This window comes from Pteropus vampyrus, unplaced genomic scaffold (genome assembly GCF_000151845.1).
Source record: "Pteropus vampyrus isolate Shadow unplaced genomic scaffold, Pvam_2.0 Scaffold14, whole genome shotgun sequence".
NCBI lineage: Eukaryota > Metazoa > Chordata > Mammalia > Chiroptera > Pteropodidae > Pteropus > Pteropus vampyrus.
Window position 1 is genome coordinate 10,335,285 of NW_011888795.1, and position 24,665 is coordinate 10,359,949.

Sequence of the window (24,665 nt, forward strand, 5' to 3'; positions counted from 1 at the left end):
ATATCAATATCAATTCATTAATTGTGACAAGTGTACAATAGTAATGTAAGCTGTTGATAGGAGAAACTGGGTGTGGTATATATGGGAATTCTGTACTATTTTGCCATTTTTCTGTAAATCTAAAACTATTCTAAAAGTTAAAATTTGTTTCTAAAAAAAAAAACCAGGTGCTCTATGTCTAGAAGATTGAATCTATTACATTTAAGACATAAGGATTATCAAAAAGACATCAGCCATTAAACTGTTGTTCTTGTAGTATCCACCCTGAGGCTCGTCAAGGCTTTTCTCTAATACATGGCTATTGTGCTGACCCTCAGTGCTGCTGTTCTGACTTTTCTCCCTCATTCACTTTCACCAGTCAGTCTAGGGAATGAAACAATCTCAGTAGCAAATAGCAAAATTCAATTCTTCAAATATTCATTGGGTACCCAGTTTGTGCTTTATTCTGAGAATACAATAATGAAAGTCACAGTCCCTGCAATCATGATGCTGGCAGTGTAGTGGAAGAAAAACATGTCCCCAGGAATGCTTCTTGGTCCAAGAGCATATACAATGGAGGGACAGTGGGACACAATGGTCAGAATAAAGTATGAAGAGCCCGGTGCCAAAGGATGAGGAGTGAGGTGCCACTGCAGGGCTTTTAAACAGGTAGGTTACATGATCAGATTTACATTTCAGAAAGAGAGTTCTGATCGTGGTATGGAGAAGGGATTTGCAAGTAAAAAGAGGAGAGAGGAAGGGCGAGATGCAGTTGTCGATCTCGTGCCAACCTCCCCCTCATCTAAGCTTAGGAATTTAGGGTCTCTTCTGACTGCTTCACCATTTTTAGGGTTCACTCTGGGATCTTAAGGGATAGATGCAAAAGGGCAAAGGTGAGTCAAGTCCTGTCCAGTCCAAGTGGTGAGCATATGGCACAGACCTCACGCTAGGGCAGCACACCGTACATCACCAATTTGACAGTCGTTTGTTCAGTCAGATATTTTATCTTTGTGCAGCAATTAACACCCATGTCTCAATTTCCTCAAGCTTATCACTAGGCCAGAAGGGCAGGATGGTAGTGGCTAGTCACCAGGTCTTATCACCATTCCCCAAGGAATATAAGCTGACATTGTCATCATCTTGACATAAGGGAATTCAATTTCTTGTGGGACTTGGACTCATAGCTTTGTTATCAGAACCTCTAGTGCATGAGCTTCCTGAGGCTAGAAGCACATTCTCTGAAAAGACCCTTTAAACACAGACCCCGAGCTTAATCTAGACTCGGGGTGAGCAAACTGTAGCCTGTGGACCAAAGCGGCTTGCTTATGTAATTAAAGCTTTATTAGAACACAGCTACACTCATTCATTTCTATATTATTTATTATCTGTGACTGCTTTTATGCTGCAATAGCAGAGTGCAGTAGTTGCAACAGAGACTGAATGGTTTGCAAAGTCGGAAAGATTTATTGTTTGGTCCTTTACAGAAAAAGTTTGCCAACCCCTGTTCTAGACCAATGCTATCCAGTAGATATAAAATGCAAGTCACATAGGTGAGCTAATAAGATTTCTAGCAGCCACATTTTAAAAAGTAAAAAGAAATAAGTGAAATTAATTTTAATGTTTTATTTAACCTATGTCCAAAATATCATTTCAATATACAATAGATATAAAAAATTATAAATGAGATATTTTATGTTCTTTTTTCATGCTAAGTCTGCAAAATCCAGTGTGTATTTTATACTGACAGCACAGCTCAATTCAGGCCAGCTGCATTTCAGGTAGCTCAGTAGCTTCACGTAGCTATATGGACAGTGCAGGTCTGCGCTCAGACCCTCCAAAGAGTGAAACCAGCCCCAGATCTTGGTGGAGAGATCAGCCTTGACAGGGCCCTAAGTCTGTAGGGGAACAGTTTTTCTATAGCTGACACTTGAATCCTGTCTCAGGGATATTGGTTATTTCCCTCAGAAGATGGTCCAGCATAAAAAAAGACAAATTTACTTTTTCAGCTGCAAAGGTGGCAGCCTTCTTCGGTGTGAGGTGAGCCCGTACATCCTCAGAGCACCCTGCATGGCTAAAGTGCTTCAGCTCCTTTAATTCTGGGTCCCTTCTTTGGTGGTTAAAATCATCCACAAGATAGATGTCAGCATGACAAAGAAAAGGCTATCCACTTCCCTTGATTTACCGGAACTGGAGGGATGTTATGCTGAGAGCAAGGTCAGAAGAAATATATTCAGCTGAATTCAGGCCTTGGTGAAACTCAAAGACATCTAGGTCTTGTTTCTTATTCTCCTGAATCTCTGCCTTAGAGCAGGGGTCCCCAACCCTGGAGCTGTGGACCAGTAATGGCCCTTGGCCTGTTAGGAACCAGGCTGCAGGGCAGGAGGCGAGCAAGCAAAACTTCATCTGTATTTGCAGCAGCTTCCCAGCGCCAGCATCACTGCTTCAGCTCCACCTCGGATCATCAGGCATTAGATTCTCATAGGAGCACTGGTCCCTGGTGCCAAAAATGTTGGGGACCGCTGCCTTAGAGCACATCGTCAGTTATGGGAACACCTGTGAGTTTCATCTCTCCCCTGGTATTTCTTCAGTTTATTTCTACTTGTATATGAAGGAGTCACACAGAATAACATTTAAATGTGTAGCCTTTTTATTACAGGTGTTTGTGGTTTCCTTCATCCTGCTTCAGAATTTAGCCAACTCTTTCCTCCAGAACACTTGAACTCTTCTAAACCCAGTAGGGCCTTTATTCAGGGTACATTTCTTATTTTTAAATTCTCTTGTTTGGTAAGTTGGCCCAATGCCTTTCATCCATGGCCTATGGCATCCTTTTCTACCATGAATGGACAAGGCTTAATGAACATTTTCCCACACAACATATATTTACGGAGCAGTACTCGATGCTAGGCAGTGTTCCAGGCACTGGAGATACAGCAGTGAGAAGGATATAATCATTGCCACTCAAGTGGGAGATGCAGATTCTTAGAAGCACAATTCTGGTGCAAGGCAAGACGTGCGATGACTTGCATATGGATGCCCAGAGCTGTGTCATCTGAAAGAGGTTAAGGGTATGGGGAGGAGGGAAGATGGTTGAAACAGAATGCATCATGTCCTCAGGCTCAGTGCAGAGTGATCTGCTCATGATTTGCTTTGTTCCTGCAGGCCAAAGCCCAGAAAGTCCTGCAGAAGCTAGGTGATGTACAGGAAATATTTCGCAAGAGGCAAATGAGTCTGATGAAACTGGCAGCCAGACAGACTCGCCCAGTGCAACCTGTGGCTCCCCATCCTGAATCCTCCCCAAAATGGGTGTCACCGAAAACCAGCCAGCCCTCTGCCTCAGGTAGGTTATTTGGGCAAGAAAGCTTTGTGTTTCATCAGTGCTCATGAGGCTGAAGATTGTGGTTGTTTAAGATGCATAATGGTTGTTGTTTTGACAGATATTATTTAAAACAAACTACAGAAATGAAATAGTGCAGGCACTGAAGACTGATAAAGTTCGATAAAACTGAGTACCTGGATGCAAGGTAAAGCTCACAGTCTAGCAGAGGAATAATATAAGTGCACAAATAACATTAGCATAAAAGACTTCATTAAGGACCTTTAAAAGTCTTACCAGGTACTATTAGCAATGGAGTAGTAAAGTTGTTTCTTTGAAAAGATTTTTAAAAGTAAGTAAATCCTTACACCAATCCCACATGGTCTTAATTTATTACTAAGCCTTGAGATCAAGTAGTGTAAGTCTTCCAACTTTGTTCTTTTTCAAGATTGTTTTGGCTATTTCAGGTCCTTTTCATTTCTATATGAATTTTAGAATCACCGTTTGATTTCTGCTAGGATTATGATTGAGAATGAACTGAATATATAGATTAGTGTGGGAAGAACTGTTATACCAATATTGAGGGTTCCAATTCATAAATATTATAACTCTCCATTTATTTAGGTCCTCTTCAACTTCTCTTGGCAATATAGCAGTTTTGAGTGTAAAGGTCTTAGGCATTTCATGTTTTTTAACCCTACAGTAAATAGAATTACCATATATAACTCTCAATAGGAATATATTTCTGTATAGAAATACAATCATGTCATCTGTAAATAGGGATGATTTTCCTTCTTCTGTTTCAATCTCTCTGCTTTTTTCCCCTTGCCTTATTCTAATGGCAGAGACCTTCAAGATGATGTTGAATATAAGTGGAGAGCAGATATCCCTGTCTTTTCCTAATATTAAGGGAAATAGTTCATGTTTCACTTTGAAGTATGATGTTAGTAGTAAGTTTTCACGGATACATTTTATCAGATTGAGAATGTTCCCTTCTATTCCTAGTTTGATGAGAGTTTTCATCATGAATAATCGTTGAATTTTTCAGATGCTCTTTTTGGTGCTATATATTGAGATGATCGTATGGTTTTCTTTTTGTTGTTGTTGTTAATACAGTGGATTACAATGATTTATTGTCAAATGTTAAAATAATCATACATTCTTGGGATAAACTGCTCTTGGACATGATGTATGTGTTATTTATTGCTTCATGTATTTTGAAACTCCATTAATAAGCACATACATACTCAAAATTGTTATATCTTCTAGATATGCTGGTCCTTCTATAATTATGAAATCTCTCTCCTCTCCTTATGTTTAGTAGAACTCTTTGTCTTGAAGTCTGTTTTGTCTGCTATTAGTACAGCCATTCCAGCTTTCTTATGCTTACTTAGTGCTTGCCGGATATACTTTTTCCATTCTTCTACTTCTCTTTCTTATTTTAAAGTATATTTCTTATAGGCCGCATATATCTTGCCTTTTTAATATTTTCTGTTAACTTCTGTCCTCTAATTGGAGTGTTTATTTATATATAATGTAATAATTGAAATAGTTGGATTTAGAGCTACTATTTTGTTAATTGTTGTCTATTTGTCTCATATGTGTTTTTTATTCCTCGGTTCCTCCTTTCCTGCCATCTTTTGGGTTAGCAAATTTTTTTAGTATTCTGTTTTAATTCCTCTATTGGCTTTTTAGCATACATATCTCTTTGCATTATTTTTTCCCAGATATTTCTCCTAGGGATTACATATCCATTCTTAATTTATTGCTATCTACTTTGAGTTAATATTATAGCACTTTGTGTAAAATATGAAAGTTATTTTACATACATTATATAATGTATGTAATATAGGAAATTTGCAATGATATGCATTCACATGCCTCCCTCACCCATTCTCTGTGCTATTCTTATCATAAATATTGCATCTACATATGTTAAGTCCCCAAATATTATGTTATAATTTTTGCTTTAAACAATCACATAACCTTTAAAAAAATTAAGAGAAAAGAAGAAAAAAGAAACAATATATTCTTTTATATTTACCCTTCTTTCACCATTTCTTGTGTTCTTTATTCCTTATTGTAGATCTGAATTGCCATCTTGTGTCATTTCTATTCAGGCTGAAAAACTTCCTTGTTGGGCAACAAAATTTTCAATTGTTATTTGTCTGAAAATGATGAGATTCTTTGGTAATTCTACATTTAGTGCAATTTATAGTCCCCTGTCTCTTATCATATATTTAGCTTTTCAAAAGTAAGCCTTGATAACAGTTCAGTGTATCTCTTTCCTGAATTTTTCTATGTGCACACACTTACACACGCACTCAATACACACATACTTACACACGCACAGTCAGACACACTTATACACACATACCATAGGTACACACAAATACTTAGACAAGTAGAGAAATTCTTCTCTAATGGCTTGGTTCTCCTGACCTCTCGAAAGCTCTTTCCCCAAACTAAGTTATGTCCACTTCAATGGCTTTGCCTTTCTCATTGTTTTAAGGGATGTATATGTCTATTACAAGTAAATAAAGCAAGAATGATGGATTGTTTCTTGGCTTTTCAAACACATGATTTCATAATAGGTAATGACCCTCCTAGGGTAAATAGATCATCATGTTTGAACAGATATCGTTGACCTTGGTGAGGCAGCTAGCTCATTTTTGCAGAACAATCCTATACTTTTGTTTTGGAGCATAACCACTGAGTGTGGACTCAGGCAGGTCACTAACAGGATTTTCAAACATATTTGTCTGATTACTTAGTAACTGAGTCTGTGCCAAGATAAACTATTATATTTCTCAGTGTAAGGTACATGGGCAGAGAGCTTAGAGATGGGAGCCGGAATGTCAGCTCTGAATCTTGTTAGCTATGTATCTTGGGTACAACATTTAATCTCTTTGAAGTTTGTAAGAAATGTGAAAAAAATTAATTCCATGTGACTGTAATAATATCTAAAATGTCCTGAGTGCTTACAGTGATCCAAACATTTTATATATATTAACTCATTAAAGCTTCATAGCAACCCAGTCCTATAGGCTTTCTTATTATTCCCCACTTTCCAGATGAAGAAGCTAAGGCACAGAGATTTCTCTGTAATGTGTCTCATCCATGAACGAGCAAGACTCGAAAGCTGGCAGTATGGCTCCCACAGTCCTGCCTTTAATTTTGCCACTGTACTTAATAGTGTTAAGGGCAGGTGCTTCTCAGTCATGGGCGTCACCAATTACAGAGTATGCATTTCTAGTATCGAGTTATTGTACCTGAAATCACTCAGCTTACAGAGATACTGCAGAAAGTGAGGAGACCAAAGGACTGTCCGTTGTTATAAAGTAGCTTCAGTGGTCATATAACCTGGGGCAGCAAACCCTGTACTTCACTATAGATTTTAACATAACCTCTATGAAAAAAACCATAGAAAGCCCAGCTGCTTCCATTTGGCTCACAGAATCTGGGGGATTTGAGAGGCCTCTGGAAGTTAGATGGTCAACTTCCATCAAGACAACTACAAATAAAAATCAAGGTGCTATATTAATGGCATTAGATGGATGGCATTTTGGCCATGAGACCTAGAAATGCTCAAATCCTGTCTCAAGCTAATCACATGTATTCTGTGAGTTTCCCAAGGGAACTATATATACAAGAGTAGTAACAGTGACAAATAAGAACTTGAAGTACAACTTCCTTATTAGTCTTGTAGCCATCATCCCCAGTGTAGCTTTCTGGTAAAGCTGGGTTAGAAAGCCTCAAGATCCAACCAGGGCTTCTCTTCTCCAAGTACTACTCTTACTACCAATGGCTATGGAGCCTGGAGAAAGGATTTTTCCCAGGTATCTGAGAACCCTGTGGGAAGGGGAGCAGGGAGACAAAGTGACAAAGAGAAGAGAGAAAGAGCAAGAAAGCCCAATTCCCTTCTGACTCAGCCACCTGATTTTTCCCTCCATCATATACACTAATAAATGTGCTTCTCTCAACTATGGAATCCGACTGTTAGATCCTCAGATTAGCAACAACTCTTTCTGACTAAGGCACACACAGACATCCCCTTCTATAACCATAGCGTGAGTGTGTGTGTGTGTGTGTGTGTGTGCGCGCGCGCGTGCATGTGCATGTGTAAGGAAATATACCAAGTGGCTGTATTTAAGTTGTAAGATTTTACTGTTTTTCAAATTTTCGTAATAAGCACAAATTAGTTACCATATAAGGAATATGTAACACATACAATAGACTGTGGTACCTAGAATTGAATCTGGTCTTCTAATCCAAGAATAACACCAAGTGCAATATTTTACAGTACAAATGATAAATGCTCAAGCAGTAGTGCATAAAAGAATCCATGAAGTTTGAAAGTCAGAGGACTTCACAAAGAGAGTGACTCTTTAGCTGGACTTTAAAAATGGGAATGATGGAAACACTATCACTTTTACCACATTACGTTTACTGATTTGTTGTGTTTTGATATTTCATGTGGTATTGGATATGACTTTTATCTCTTCAGATCAAATGTCAAGTGCCTGGGGTAAAAGACTCTATTTCATTTCTGCATCTCTCCTTCACCTCTAGTTGCATCCACCACCTTGGAAGTCACCACAGCAGCTCAATTTAGCTTTTTTAATCAACTGCCTCAACACAGTCCACTTGCTTGTCCAAGTCAGGCTAAGCACTCTGAATTATTTATAAGCCAAGTCACCAAATTAATGGCTGGTTTTCTTTGACCCTCTAGGTCTTCTTCAGAAAACATCTGAAGAACCTTATGCAGAGACAGATGCGAACTCCCTGGAAAAGGAAGATGATGAGACTAAATTCGAAGGCAAGGTAAGATCACCTTCCTTTTACTGATGGAAATTTTCAACATGAGAGACTATTGCTGCCATAATTATCAATAAATCAAGTTCCCCTATTTCATACCTATAACCTTCAGAAAATGTGCCCATAAAGGCATGTAGCATAGACTAGTGCTCCCGAGAGCTGGGGTTTGTAGGATTTCTTCCTTTTCTTTCTTCTTAGTTGTAACTAGATATGAAAAACTGTTTGGTCGTGTACATAATTATTGGTAGATACTGTTTTATTGAAGGAAGTCTTTTAGTCATTCCTATAATCTGACTTCATATTTAAAATTAGTAGAACAGTGAGTAGTTTATGTATAAAAAGCACATGACAAAATTTCATAGAGCTACACACACGCGCACACACAAACAGTGCATGTAAAACTAGTGAACTCTGAATAAGCTCTGTGGATTGTGCCAATGTCATTTTCTTGGTTTTAATATTATACTCTATTTGCGTAAGATGTTGACATTGGAGTGACTGGGAAAAGGATATACGGAATTCTCCGTGTGTTTCTTTGCAGCCTCATGTGAATCTATAAATATTTCAAAATAAAAGTTAAAAAAAAGATCATAAGCTTTGAAATCAGGCAGACGTGGATTTAAGCAATATAACCTCTCTACACCTCAGTTTCTCATCTGTAAAAATGGAGATAACATCACTGCCTCCTAAAACTATTTTGAGCATCAAATGAAAATTTGAAAATTACCAAGCACTGTATAATTGTAAAGTAACATTATATTTAAAAACCCAGATAAAATGAATTATAAATATATAATGCTGCAAAGCAACCCAAGATGGGTCCCCTTTCCCCTGCCTCACTGAAAATTAAATATCTGGCAGACTGAATGGTTCTAAACTAGATAGAGGCCAGAAGGCCATGGGCTCAAATGCACTGCAGCAACAGTTCAGATCCATCATCAATTCCTAATGTGTCCGAACATAGGACCCCAGAGAGACTCCACTGACCATCAAGGAGCCAGGCAGAAAGCAAGTCTTAGGCTTTTCTTCCTGGAGGCAGAAATATTGTGAGAACTAGAGTTGCCAGCAGACTTAGAGAAAGAAAGCTGCATTATTCTGTAATATGTTTAGACATCCTGCTGTATTCTGGGCAGATTAGGACATCGTCATGGCTGTTTCAGAATGCCTCATGTTTGGAGGAATTGCACCACACATCTTCCTAAGTTAGGAAACAGTCTGCAATTTTTAAGTCTTGATTAGCTATTTTAAAGAAATAGTAATTTTTGGAAATGGCTAAATGTAATTAAAATTCATCTGACTTGACATCCAGGAAGTCTGTGGAATCATTAAATGACATTAAAAAAAGGGAGGGGGGATTTAAACTGAGCATCACCGTAATCTTTTGTTATCGCGGGCTTCAGAGAATGTCAAGCACACGGGAGCCCAGATCTAGCCTCTAAACTCAAGCCATTTTTATTGACTCATGATGTGATCTGAACTCACTTCATATCTCTGTGACTTCCTTTGCCCATCTTAGACAAGATATTTATGACCTGCACACTTTATAACAATGCCATCAGAGCTGTAAGTAGGTGGAGCTTCTCATATATAAGAATCCGAATTAGAGTGAATTATTTCAATAATTGTGGACAATAAAAATAAGTGCTACTGCTTTATTTGTCGTAAAAAATAGAGATGTAGTTAATAAACATAAAGCACCTTTCCTCAGGGAAGAGTTTAAGGTATTTAAGACAAAAGGTTTTCATAGCTAGATTTATTATTTACTCCTGTTTTACACATTTGTAAAAATAGACACTGCAGAAGCAAAGGAGGGGTTGGAAAATGTTGAGTAGAATCCAGGAAGCTCTGACAACCAGACGTTTGGTTTCTTCCTTCTGCAATTATTTAATTCAGACTCTAAACTCATCCTGCTAAACTGCTAGGTCCCTCTGTGGATCACCAACAGAATAGGTGCTATTAAACAGGCACAAGTCTGTTACAATTATCCTTCTGGGTTTCTGTTGTTGTTGTTGTTGTTGTTGCTTTCCTTACTGTTACTTTGTTTGTGTATTTAATGAAAGACTTTCCACAACAACATGTATATTAACAGTCAAGGTGGTAGAGGAAACTGGGTAAGAACAGAAGCTGCCAGACTTCCTCAGTTTGGCAGACAGAAGCTGTCAGACTTCTGCTTCTAATGACCAAGGCTGTGAGAAGCAGTGTGAGCAGAATCCATACAGTCATGAACAACATGATTAGGAAGAAAGGATGTATATGCACTAAATCCCTAAGTCCTCGACTTAGAAATCAATTTAGGATTAATAAATGTAATTTATTGTTACATTGGTTAGAATAACAGGAAAAGCATCATTCTAAAGTACATAAGAAAACTAGTAAGAAAAAGGTAGGTTAGAAAAAAAACGTTTAAATTTATGTCTGCATGGTCCATTAATTGTTAAGAAGGGGACAAGCAAGTTGACTGACATCAAGAACAATGACTGCTGCTTGTGATTCTGGGTGACAATTCTGACATCTTTTTGGCTTTCAGCCTAGAACTCGAAGATGACGTGAAACTACAACCAGTCTAGGAGAGCAAATCATAACATTGTGATAAATGCGCCTCCTTGCCCTCAAGAATAAATGCATACAGGAAAAAAAAAGCTGTAAAATGAAACCTTTCATAATTGCTACTAGAGTCATGCACTACCTGCAACAAAATCATAAGATGATTTTATCATTACCAGAGTACTCATTTAAAAAAAAAAAAGGCGTTCTGTCTTCCTGGTGGGGTGATCCTTGTTGTTCTAGTCTACAGAAACTTGGCAAACTGAATGTAACAAGGCCGGTGCGATTCTCAGGATCATGTGGCAGGCATGTGGCCATGCACTGGGCTCACTGACATGGTCTGGGAAAGCCCAGCTGTAGAAAGGTGAAGATTCGCAGTGGTTGCTGGCAATAGTGATGTTGCCAGCTGGAAGCTGAAAGCATGACTCATAGGGACTGCTTTTCCCAGCTGCTCACATCACAGCCTCTTTGGAGCTGGAAAGAAGCCAGAGGTTGATGAGAATTCCCTTTTCCTGAATGAACCCTCAGGACGAAGGAAGAGCTACTGGCTACGAGTGCCAATGAACAGTGCTGTTCCTGTTAAACCACCTGTTAAAGTGGTTTAAAGTAGCAGAGGCCTTTTCAGGCTTCTGAGCAAACAGGCTCCTTCATAAAAATCTACCAAAACAAACAAACAAAGCCAAGACTAGAAGGGAACGGAGAGATGAGGGAAGTGTTGCTAATGCTGAGTGCCCGGTGCTATGTGGACCTGATTTCATCTCAAGTCCTCAGGACCTTGTGAGGAAGATGATGTATGTTCCTTGTTTTATCCCTGATGCTGTTGAAACTCTGAGGAGTTAAGGAGTTTTCCCAAGGGTCATATAACTAGTAAGTGGTGAAACTGGAATTTGAAACTAGCAGTTTACTTAATAGCAATTTACTTAACTATCTAACTTAACCTATCTAAGAATTACTTATTTAATCTATCTAACTAGCAGTTTACTTAATCTCTCATACTCTAAATTTCCTCTTCTGCAAAATGATGATAAATAAGTAACCTTACAGGTGATCGATAAAATGAGAAATATGTGGAAAGCACCTAGCATGAAGCCTGAGATTGAGCACATTCTTAGTAATTTTAGTTTCCCATTTAGTCCTATTTTTATAGATAGGATGTTCTGTGTAAAAGATGAAAAGGAGCTGAAGAAAGGTCAGAGTCAGGTCTTAAATAGTTTCTCCTAATCTCAAATATGTACCATTTTGCCAAATGATAATGGATCAGGACCAAATTCAGTTCCTTGCTTTCTCACTCCTTTGAATCCCATGAGCTGTCATTTACCTTTCTGATTCTCAACAAGAGAACTGTATGAACTGTAAGTATATTTCATTGTTCACCTTTTATGATGTTTGAAGCCTAGTCATTCTTAGAACTGATACGAGATTTGGAAAATCCACCAAATTTTTTGGGGCAGCCCCCAACCAAGCTCTCTGAAGAATTTCTAGAATGAAGATTCTCAAGATTTCCTACATACTGCAGTCTTGAGAAGCTTATTAAAAATGCAGATTCTCCGGGCCCATCCTCAGAGATTCTGATTCAGGAGATCTGGAGGAGGGGTCCAGGAATCTGAATTCTTAACTTGCACATTTGGTGACAAGAATGCAGATGGTACAAAGACAACGCTTTGGTCACATTGACCTAGAGGCTATATTCATAGGCCTATATTCGTAGGAGTGAGGACTTGGGATAAAGGAAAATTCATTAAAGTGGATGTGGACCTTTTAGGCTAATACAAAGTCCAAAATTCAGGGGAGTGAGAGCATAATTATATTAATCTGTGAGAATGTATTTTCACTGAGCGAGCTAAAAAGAGGTAATAACAGTAAGACCACTGTTGGCTTTGTTCTTTGATCGATAAAAAATCGGCTTGACTAAAGTACTTGATAAGTCCAATTTGGGTAGTCTATTCAGCTCGATTTCATATATATCAAAGCAAGGCTACGGGCCATATGGAAACAATTCTAACATGGAGCCTAAACCCAGGAAATTGATTTAGAACTACAGACTTGCAAATCATCCTTAAAACATCATGATGTTTACAGTTTTTTAAGAAGATATTTCCCCATAAACAAAATATTATAATAAAGTGTTTAGAATATTATTCCAGCCTCTAAAAACCAATTTAACAAGTAAAAAAACATTGAACTAATTACCAACAATGCTAGCTGGGAAATTCAAGATCTTAGATAAAAGAGAACCTGAAAAATTTTCGCGATAGGCAAAGTTTTCATGTAGGACCCATTCCCCCATCTTCCTCTAATTATTTCTCACTTCCACAAAGCCTTAGGACCACTGAGGCCTATCTCGTCAAGCCAGCCCTTCTTTTTGAAAGGGCTTCAGTCTACAAAATGTCCCAAAACCTTCCTCTCCCCACTCCTCCCTCTCGAAAGCCCCTTCCCAAGGCAGCTGATCTGGACTAGAGATAGGAGAAGATTTGAATGAGCCGGTTCACAGCAATGCATGGAGGATGAGTGACTGACAGCCCCTTAACCCTCCAAATACTTGCTGTTTTAAAAAGGGACTGACTGCCCTGTTATCCAAAGGACTCTTTAGGCATTGGCTTCTTCAGACAACGTCAATGAAAAGACAAGATGTGCTGGACAGGGCCACTGAGATGGAACAAACAGAGCAGATCAACCAGCTAGGAATCTGCTCCCAGGATAGATTCTCTAAGTGGTTCTTGTTTTTCAAAAGTTCTTCTGATTCTCCACATCAGAACACAACAAAACAAAAAAACAAACAAACAAGAACAAAGGGTTTACCCCTTTCCCCAGGAGTTCCAGCAAGGAGATGGGGAGGCAGAGCCAGTCGTTCCGGAGGCTGATGGTTTCCACTCCGGGACTGTGTCTCTAAGACCACCCTGGACTGAGGCCCAAGGGGCCTATCCTCCGGGAGAGGTTGCCTTTTCTTTCTTTCCCACTATCTTCCCTTATGCCCCATCATTCTATAATTTCTCAGTGACTCTTACTTGTCATACTTGTTTATTTATTTTGTTAGGTTTTCATATTCAATTTACAATGCTAGGAAACTCGTAAACTTAAACTCATCTCGTTAATGATCGCTCTCTCATACTTTAAATGGTTCAACCCCTTAACTGCCTTACCTTTTCTCAGAATGAGGTCTTATAGCTTCTCCTTTTATTATATTATCACATTTCCTTTTAAGAAATGTGATAATATAATAAATAATACTTTAACCTTAAATTACCAAATGCCATCGCTTCAAAAGAGTTGGAACTGAGATTGCTTTCCAGAATCCCTAAAATCATAAAATGAACTCACTTAACTTTAGGGAAAACTAATTTAATTTAGTTAAAACATTGCTATCTCTCCTCTGAGGAAGAAAAAAAATTAATAATCAATTGAAAATTAGCTATTGATGCTTTAAAGAACGTAGGTACTTTTAAAAAGTTGATTGATACTTTTAAAAAGATATATTCTTCAGAGAAATTGAAATAATTTTTTTTACAAAATTCTTCCAAGCTTGGCACCTTGCCTGTTTCCTCAGTTTTGAAACATGTCTTTTTTCAAAACAGGGGAAACAAAACAATTAGATTATATGTTTGTTGAGAAAACATAGGCAGTCATATGAAAGGTACTCCTAGAGAACCTGTATGTGGGTTGGTGTCACTTTGAAATGAGAGAGAGGCTGGCGTGGAGATGGAGGTACAGTGAGTGATGTCGGGCCCAGAGCAACTGCCTCCCTTCACTGCCACCCTTTTTCTTCAGAATAAAATGAACATAGAAGGGATGGGGCTTTTCCAACTATCAGCCTCCCAGTAGGGTAGTTTACGGGTAGGTTCCCTTTTAACCCTTTGGGAATCCCGTGGGGCGGCTCCAAGTCAGGGTTTCTAAAGAGAAACAGGATATGAGTTCGCAAGAAACATGTTGCCCTACTTTAAAAGAGCATCACTTTATAATTCAATGAGGCTCGTAAGGAATCCCTAACAAAGAAATATAGCAGCAATTGGTAGGTTGGTCTGTGGTCAGTTTTCTTTGTCCATTATTTGAATAAAAGGACCAATATTTGAAAGAAAAAAAAAGCATTTATTTGAATATGCTCTCTTCCTCCTAGAGCTTTCAGGAAGCTTAATTTAAATCTTTCCCAAAAGTATCATGGCTGCAATTTAGCTTTCATCTCAAAATCAGAAGCAATAGCACCTATATTGGTATTTTATAATATAAGCAAAGTAATGTTTCATAGCCAAATCAAACATCTTCTTCATTTTAAACAGAAGAAAATGGATGCCCAGCTAGTGAGAAATGTGGGGTCTCTGTTATATGTGAGTGGGTAAGAATTCCCAGCAATTACTGAAGGTCAGCATGCCAGGTCAGCATACATTATACCCTTTTTAATCCCCACAAAGCAGATATTAAAGAGGCAACTATAAATGCCATTATTGTGTCTTTTCATTGTTCTAAGCATTTTAATTGTAATCTCTCATCTCCACAAAAATCCTTTGATGTAGTGGTTATCAGTCTTATTTTATAGATAGAGAAGTCTTGCCAAGGCCACTTTTAAATAAAAAGGAATCCAGGGATTCCCACCCGGGTCTGACTCTCAAATCCAAGTTTGTGTTCTTTTCACTCTCTAAGAGGCTTTTAAAGTACAGGTCACAATAGTGATAGTGAACTCAGGTTGGTGGGTTCATCGGCATTTAAAAATAAATAAGTAAAAAGAAAAGAATGCAATGGGATAGTATAATTAAAAAATAGAATGTATCTCACCACTATGCTGTATGCCCCAAACTAATATAAAATAATATTGAATGTCAATTGTAACTGAAAAATAAGAAAATAGAGTGTATTGTATCAGTTTTATGTATGTGAAAGATGACATGAGTGGGCCCATATTAAAATAGAGCCAGAGGAGCCATTTCAGAGGAACTGCCCTGCATGTCTTGTTTTCTGTTTCTTTTAAACTGGACCAAAGTGCCGACATTCAAGAAGTCAGTAAGAATAAGACTATCCTGTTTGTAAGAATGGATGAAATTGGATTTGGCCAGTGATGAAGTCGCTAACCAATCAATAAAGTACAAATCTAGCCTTTTGGCCTGATGATTGAATCTCAAGCCAGTCTATGAAGTACAAACCTAATCTTACTTCATCTAGAGCCAATGAAACTTTTCTTTAATACAACTTACTTCATCTTCCTCCCTTTTTCCTATAAAAACTCTGAGCCCCTCTCTCGCATTGGGTGGAAGACATTATTTGGGCTTCTGCCTAAATTTGTACTTGATGAATTGCAATTCCTTTGATCCCTAATAAAAGCTTTTTGTTCAATTATTGCCTCCCAGATTTTTAGGTTGACAGTATGTCTGTCCTGAGTGTGTGTGTGTGTTTCCGCCACCACCCCTGCCCCTATCACTATGAAGCAATTAACTCAATTCTGACACTCTCTACCTGGAGATGGCATTAGATCCTACAGGTTAAGAGCTCAGTCCTATAAAGCTATCCCCCAACCCCTCAGACATCAATCATAAGTCCAGATTGTCAGTGGTGCTTCTGACCAATCAGCTATAGATCAGAAGTTCCCAGGATCCCCTCCTTCTTCGGTTAGATTAATTTGCTAGAGCAGCTCATAGAACTCAGAGAAACATATTACTTACAAGATTACCACTTATTATAAAAGGATGTAATTCAGGAACGGCTAGGTGGAAGAAATGCATAAGGCAAGGTATGTGGGAAGGAGCGTAGACTTTCCATGCTCTCTGAGCAAGCCACTCTCCCCTAATCTCCACATGCTTGCCAACCAAGAAACTCTTTTTATTTTTTATGAAAGCTTCATTACATAAGCATATTGATTAAACCATTAGCCACTGGTCATCGAACTCAATCTCCAGCCTCTCTCCCTGCCCTGCGAGGGAGTGGGGGTGGAGTAAAGGAACCTGAAAGTTCCAACCCTCTAATTACATGGTTTGTTCCCCTGGTAACCAGCCTGCATCTTTAGGTCCTTTCAAAAAGTTGCTAATTAACATAAACTCAGGTGTGGTCAAAAGAGGTTTCTTATGAATATGAAGACATCTTTATCACTCTCATCACTTAGGAAATCCCAATGGTTTTAGGAGCTCTGTGCCATAACGGAACAAAGACCAAGTATATATTTCTTATTATAAATCACAACGTGTGTGTGTTATGATGTAAACGTTTTTCTTGCGGGTATGGTCAGAATTTGAAAACCACTGCACTTGAACACAACTGGTCTGTCTAAGCCTTAGTAAAACATTGTTATATAGTATACAGGCATACCTCATTTTATTGCACGTCACAGATGTTCCATCTTTTACAAATTGAAGGCAAGCCCTTCCGCCAGCAAAAAGATTATGACTTGCTCTATTTTGATACTCACTTTATTGCAGTGGTCTGGAACCAAACCTACAATATCTCCGAGGTATGCTTGTGGTTAACAACCTCATTGCAGGTTTTTATTAAAGCAATCCTCAGATCTACTGTAGATCTTTCCCAACACATTTCAATGGTACCAGTGTTATATTCCATCAAACTTGGTTGGCAGGGGACTCTCCTGCTAACCTGACACCAGCTGCCTGACATGCGATCACAGCAACATGGGTCGATACGACCAAGTCCATGCAGAAAACCCCTGAGGGCATCTTATGAAGGATAAAGTCTGTAAGTCAGAGAAATGCCATCACTTGGTATAAAAGATGACGAGTCTATACTTATACCTAAAAAATAACTATTGTTATTTTTCCATTCCTAGGTTGTCATGAAATAAGAGACTATACAATCCACCACACTAACAATAGATCCACCGAGTTGGAAAGCACACAATTCATTTTACAAGCAGTAGCAAGTTTCACAGTGAGGAGAAGTTTTGTTTCTAACAGTGATTACTCTATATGAAGGCCCTGTATTATATGTTAGAGATCCAAAGATAAATAAGGTGAAGGCTCAAAGTCCAACAGGTGTTTCAGGCGTGATAACATCACAGAGGAAGAACTAGAAAGGAATGTAACATAACATTAATTGCCATAGTAATTAGTTCAACATTATCTAGAAAATGTGAAGAAACAGCTTTGGTGGTGTGGTGAAAATAACTAGATTGGTTTGAATCCAGGAATTGGTTTTTACTTCTGTATATTAACTGAAATTAAAAATATATTCTAGCCTCTGGTAAAATATAAGTAATAGAGGAAGCAAAAAATTTAGATTCTTATTGAAATGATACTCTATTGTAAAAGAAAAAAATATATAAATTTAGCTTGCTTTCTGTATATGACACCAGATTTGGGAAGATATTTACAAAAAAGATTGAAGACCCATGATTTTCTTTCATTCACTGCACATTTTTGAATTGCTATCTCTGTGGTCAATATTGTGGGTAATAAAGAAAACTTATCTTGACAACTTTTTGTCAATCCAGGGAGCAAATTCTCTTCTTAAACTATCAGTGGACTGAGAAGCATGTCACTCTTACCTATTTTGCAAGACTTCCTATCTGTTCCTCAGTCTGGGGAAAGCTCATCTTTCAACTTTCAGTTCTAATTTACAAGGAATCTTAATGTTTACTCATTAAATTTTCCTTAACAATACTTTTGCAAGATGGCCTAAATCTATCCTCCCTTTTGTGAAAATGTAAAATAACTCATTTAAACAGAACCTTGTAGGCCAGCTAATTATCTACTTGTTGGTTATCATTAATACATTTTGATACTCTCCTTGCGTTGCTATCAAATTTACTTCCTTGTTAACACAATATTTTCTTGAAAGCAAACTGAGTAGGAGTCTTGCCTCTTCTTGAGAATTAAATGCGTAGTCTTGGGCTGAAAAAGAGCCATAGCCTTACTGCAGTAGATAGTGCCATGGGGTCCATGTTCAGGGGAGAAAATCAAGGCAGAGTTTCAGTGAGCTTGACCAAGGACTCAGAGCTGGCATGTTGTGGAACAGGGCTTCCAACCATCAGCTCACTTGGAGCCTGCACTGATGGCACTTTGCACTTCCTAAGGAACCAGCCGCTTCAGGAGGTGGTGTGATAGAACAGACATATGATTACCAGCCCATGAAAGTGGAACCTGGGTGGTTTATCTCATCTCTGCCTCTAGCTCTCTTTCTGGCCTCTGGCAGGTTGCAACTTCTCCAGACCTTGATTTCTTACGAGAGAGAGAGAGAGAGACAGAGAGACAGAGAGAGACAGAGAGAGACAGAGAGACAGGGAGACAGAGACAGAGAGACAGAGAGAGATTTTGATATTTTGTTAAATGATCTCTTTATCTTTTAGCTCAAACTCTGAATCCTTTTTGTGAATCATTGGGGGAGGGGAAGGAGAAGGAGAACAATGTTAATAGCCCATCATTAAGGAAATAGGATACCTGCTTTTGAGAATGAATTTTTGATGTTTCTAAAGGAAGCCTGAAGGGCCAGCTGTAACAGATCCACAGAGTAGTTGGGGAAAACCCAAGAACGAAAAAGATGAGAAACTGGAAATGATGCTTATCTAGAGAATTAAAATAATACCAAACAATGAAATTGGGGGAAAGAAAAATAGAGATTTAGAACTCCCCCACAAATAAAATAGGCTATCTCACCAAAATTTCTTTCACTTCAGAATGAAGAAATACTTGAAAGCAGTCATAATGGGGATAACCCTGAGCTGGAGAAGATTGACAGTCCTGAAAATCTTTCCCCCATCAGGTAAGATTGCAGATCCCTATATAAAATCATTTTAACCCTTTGAGGAGTGGTGGGGGAAGAGTAGAGTATCCTTCATTTTAAATCTCATCACTTATCTTTCACAAATAAAATCGCATGGTTATTCTTTTTTAAATATTTTTATTTTTTGATTACATTTGACATACAATATTATATTAATTTCAGGTGTACAGCATAGTGATTTGACATTTAGATAACTTACGAAGCAATCACCCCTATAAATCAAGAACCTATCTGATATTACATGTAGTTATTACAATATTACTGACTATATTCCACATGCTGTACTCTTATATTCTGTATCCCTATGACTATTTTGTAACTACCAATTTGTACCTCTTAATCCCCTCCTCACTTCACTCATCCTCCAGCACCGCTCCCCACCCCGCCGTCCAGCAACCATCAAAATGCTCTTTGTATCTATGAGCTTGTTTTTGTTTTGTTTATTCACTTATGCTATTCTTTAGATTCCACATATAAGTGAAATCTTATGACATTTTTCTATCTCTGTTAGACTTATTCTATTCAGTACAATACCCTCTAGGTTTACCCACATTGTTGCAGGTGGCAAGATTTCATTCTTTTCTATGGCTGAGTATACCATTGCATATATGTACCACCTCTTCTTTATCCATTCATCCATAGATGGACACCTAGGTTACCTCCATAGCTTGACTATTGTAAATTATGCTGCAATGAATATACGGCTGCCCATGTCCCTTTAAAGTAGTGTTTTGGGTTTCTTCTGGTAAATACCCAGAAGTGGGATTACTTGGTGATTCTTTGTCACTTGTCATAGCCTTTGTTTTAAATGTTATTTTGTCTGGTATAAGTATACACCAGCTTTTTTTTTTTCTTTCCATTTTTATGAAATGTCTTTTTCCATCCCTTTACTTTCAAACTATGTGCCTAAGTAAGTCTCTTGTAGGCAGCATATTTAAGGGTTTTTAAAATTTATTCAGCCACCCTATGTCTTTTGATTAGAGCATTTAATTCATTTACATTTAAAGTAATTGTTGATAGATATGTAGTTATTGCCATTTTATTATTCATATTTTTTATCTTTTTTACTTCTTAAAGAAGTCCTTTTAATATTTCTTGTAATACTGGTTTGGTGGTGATGAACTCCTTTAGCTTTTCTTTTTTTTTTTGTCTGAGAAGCTCTTTATTTATCCTTCGATTCTAAATGATAGCTTTGCTGGGTAATCTTGGTTGTAGGTTTTTACTTTCATCCCTTTGAATATTTCATGTCAATCCCTTCTGGCCTGCAAACTTTTTGTTGAGAAATCAGCTGAAAGTCTTATGGGACCTCCCTTGTAGGTAATTAGCTGCTTTTCTTTTGCTGCTTTTAAGATTCTCTCTTTATCTTTAACTTTTAGCATGATATGTCTTGGTGTAAGCCTCTCTGAGTTCATCTTGTTTGGGCTTGTTTGTCTATTTCCTTCATCAGGTTAGGGAAGTTTTCAGTCATTATTTCTTCAAACAGGTTTTCATTTCCTTGCTCTCTCTCTTCTCCTTCTGGTAAACCTATGATATGAATGTTGTTAAGTTTACTGTTGTCCCAGAGGCCCCTTAAACTATTCTAATTTTTTTAAATTTGTTTTGCTTTTCTGATTGGGTGTTTTCTGCCATCTTATCTTCTAAATCACTGAATTGATCCTCTGCTTCATGTAATCTACTTTTGATTCCCTCTAATGTATTCTTTATTTCAGTGATTGTATTCTTCCTTTCTGACTGGTTCATTTTTATGTTTCCTATCTTTTTGTTGAAGTTTTCACTGAGATCATTGATCATCCTTATAACCAGGGTTTTGAATTCTATCTAGTAGATTACTTGTCTCCATTTCGTTGAGTTCTTTTTCTGGAGCTTTGTTCTATTCTTTCAGGACATGTTTCTTTGTCTCATTTTGGCTGCCTCCCTGTGTTTGTGTCTATGTATTAGGTAGAGTTTGTCTCCTGGACTTAGTAGAGTGTGCTTATGTAGTAGGTGCTCTATGGGTCCCAATGGCACAGACTTCCCGGTCACCTGAGCCAGGTGCTGCAGGTTTGTCCACTGCGTGGGTTGCGTGTGCCTTCTTGTTGTAGTTGAGCTTTGGTTACTGTTTGCATGTCAGACTGATTGGTTGTGGGGACTAGCCATGACTACAGTGGAGGAACTGTTGTGCAGGGATTGACCCTGTGGAGCAAGATTCACTTTAGCAGGGTTTAGGTGCCTGCCCAGTCTTCCCTTTGGGTGTGTCTGTTATGGAGATGGTTGTGTGGTACTCTTGGATGGTCTAAAGCTGGCCACCAGGTATGTTGGTTCTGGGGCCTCTGTTGCAGGCCAGGTTCAGCTGCTGCCTGTGCCCAGGGCCACTTGTTGTGAGCTACAAAGTGTTCTGCAGATGGTTGCCACTTGTGCTGGGCTCAGAGGTGCCTGGGAGAGGTTAAGCTATGAACTGAGGTCAGCTGCCACTAGTACCAGGTTTGAGGCTGCTCAAAAACAGGTACAGGGCACACTGAAGCTAGATGCTGCTTGTTTGAAGTTTGTGAACCTTTGAGAGATTTTAGGAAAGTCCGCAGCATGAGCCAAGACAAGCTTTATAGAAAAGCCACTGGAAGCAGCTTGGGTGGGCCCGTAGGTTGAGTGGAGCAGAGTCTCAGGAAATCATCAGGGCAGGCGAACGGTATTAGCCAAGTTGATGGAGACTTAGATATGTCACCTGCCTGCGTCTGCATGCTGGGTTCAGGGAGGGCTCAACAGAAGAACAGTGGATTCTGCTAGTACTTCTGCGTGGGAAAAAGCTGCCCCTCCAACCCTCACCCTGAAGCCAGACAATTCAGTTCCTCCCCCATATGTCCCTGGCACCTTGTACACTGCTGTCCCAGCACTGAACTCAGAGCAAGTGAGTCCGTCAGCAGAAAGTCCATGTGCGGGCCCTGTAAGAAGAAAATCTGGGTCTCCAGCAGCCCTCCATCTCACTCAGCCCCAATTTCCACTGGTTTTCACAGCCAGAGTTATGGGGACCTCTCTTCCTGACACTGGATCTCTGGAATGGGAGCCTGCTATGGGGCTGGGACTCTTTGCTTCTCAGGAGACTTCCAGAGCGGAGATGTTCCTCCCGATTTTTAACCACCACACGTGGTATGGGACCAGACCATTCCGTGTCTCACCCCTCCTACCAGTCTCAATATAGCTTCTTCTGTATGTCCTTAGTTAAAGGACTTACGTTCAGCTAGATTTAAGGCGATCCTCAATGATGGTTGTTCTGTAGTTGTAATTCCAATGTGGTTGTGAGAGGAGGCAAGTACAGTGTTTATCTACTCTACCATCTTGACCGGAACTTCAGGTATTTATTCTATAGATGAACCTTCATTTATGTACTTGAAAACAAAGCTCATGGACTTCATAAAAGCAACAAGCAATAGGTAAAAGTATTTTTGACTTTTATGAAGTCAAAAATACTTTTGACTTTATATATTTTTTATATATTTGAGTTTTTATCCATAACTAATACAAATTTGTTGGGGCCAGAGTTGATAGATACCATATGCATGCATATAGTAAGCATTCAGACTCTGTCAAATTAAAAACTTTTTAATTAGAATAGGTAAAATGTTATGTCAGATACTGTCCATTAGGGTTCTGAATAATCAACGTCTTCATATTTGGATAGCTTGCCAAAATAACATTACTTTATCATATTTGAAAAAATAATGATTTTTAAGCACTATGTGTTATGACTGTGCACAGTCCCTACCTTCAGAACTTATATTTTAGCTAGGAAAAAACACATGAACAATTAGTAGATAGCACAATATTGTATGTGATTAAGTATATATTTGGGGAGAAGGGCAGGAGATGCTTAATGGAAGAGCAGTTAGAGTTTCATTTTCAAGATTTCAACAGGTACAGGAGAAATGGTGTTCCTGGCAAGGGAAACAAACTTACACAGGCATGGTCATGAATGAGATTTGTGATGGATAAGAGTGGCAGCTACAGAGAATGAGGAAGGAAAAGATGACAGAAGGTCTTCTAAACCAGGTAGAAGAGATTAGATTGTTCCTGAAGGCAGTAAGGAACCTTAGTGGTCTGGAATAGAGGATTATCGTAAACAAAGCTGTGATTGAGGCTTGTCTCACTGCACCACGCAGTGATTGCATAGAAACAAAGTCAGGGAAACACCCAACATTTCTCTCGTTATTACAGCAGAACAAACAACACTGCATATCAGTTCTCTGTTCTGATTTTCATTGTGGCCAGTGTTCAATTGAAGTCTCAAATAATAGGTCAAGTTAATTAATTCTTCCAAGTGTTAATCATTTTTAGTCCCAACTACAAACACCCCAACTATGCCTTGCAAGTAAAAAGTTCCACTACAACCAAATAAAACAGATGCTTCCAAGTTTTAAAATATATATATATTGATTGAATCACACCATATAGTATTCGAAGGTGTGAGCATAAATCAGGTGAAAAGCAGATGAGAACATACTATGAACAAATATACTGAAGCACCAAACACTCCATAGCAAGTCTAAGAACATTCCTGACATTAAGAGACTAGGGCTAAATTTGAATCTACTTTCAGACAGCAAATGATACCAAGTCAAAAGAAAATATGACCTTTTCAAATTGTGTCTTAAGGTACTATGGTTACAGGTTCTTATTTCATCCCTTCCCAAACAATCTATTCGGAGAATTCCCTCACTGAGACATTCCAGCATAAATCATTTAACAAACAAAAGAGGCATTTTAGGTGTCTCCGTTACGCAGAGAACACATCTTCTATCCTGGGCACAGCAAGTCGGAACAGCGGTAGAATTAAGATTGTGTGCTATAGGCCTCTCTGACATTAAACAGAATAAACTGATTACATAAACAAATGATGTTCACACAGGAGTTTAAAAACCCTTGCGAAAATACACATATGCTGACAATTTTCAAGTTTTTATTGAAAATCACAGATTTATTTTTTAAAAACCACTAATTACTTTGCCATATGAGCAAAATTCAAATAATAAAAAATATCTAACATTTTGGTATAAAATTAATAATATGGAAACAAGAATGCAAACCAAGAGGTAAAGTTTTTAGCAATAACACTGTGTACAACCATCTTCTATTCAAGTGACCATCCAGGCTGATAGTTTATTTTCCCTTTGTTTATGATTTTTAAGCCCTGCATTGGAGCACCAAAAAGTTTTTTCCTTCCTTTTTAAAAGGTTGGAATCCTTTTACTGTATTTATAAATATTCTTCTCAGGACTTTAAGTCTGATGAAGCATCTAGCAATTTCCTTGTTTAAAAAGGAGGTGCCTTCATAT

General features: G+C 38.3%; 1 protein-coding gene across 1 annotated transcript in view; it reads left to right on the forward strand.

The window, feature by feature from the left end:
- The window catches only part of MCF2L2 (MCF.2 cell line derived transforming sequence-like 2), a 195,338-nt gene that overhangs the window by 91,039 nt on the left and 79,634 nt on the right, over positions 1-24,665 (forward strand). The window contains exons 13-15 of the mRNA XM_011382746.2: positions 3,139-3,316; positions 8,025-8,116; positions 19,257-19,342. Coding sequence (XP_011381048.2) covers positions 3,139-3,316; positions 8,025-8,116; positions 19,257-19,342 — 356 coding nt within the window. The remainder of the gene's footprint in view (positions 1-3,138; positions 3,317-8,024; positions 8,117-19,256; positions 19,343-24,665) is intronic.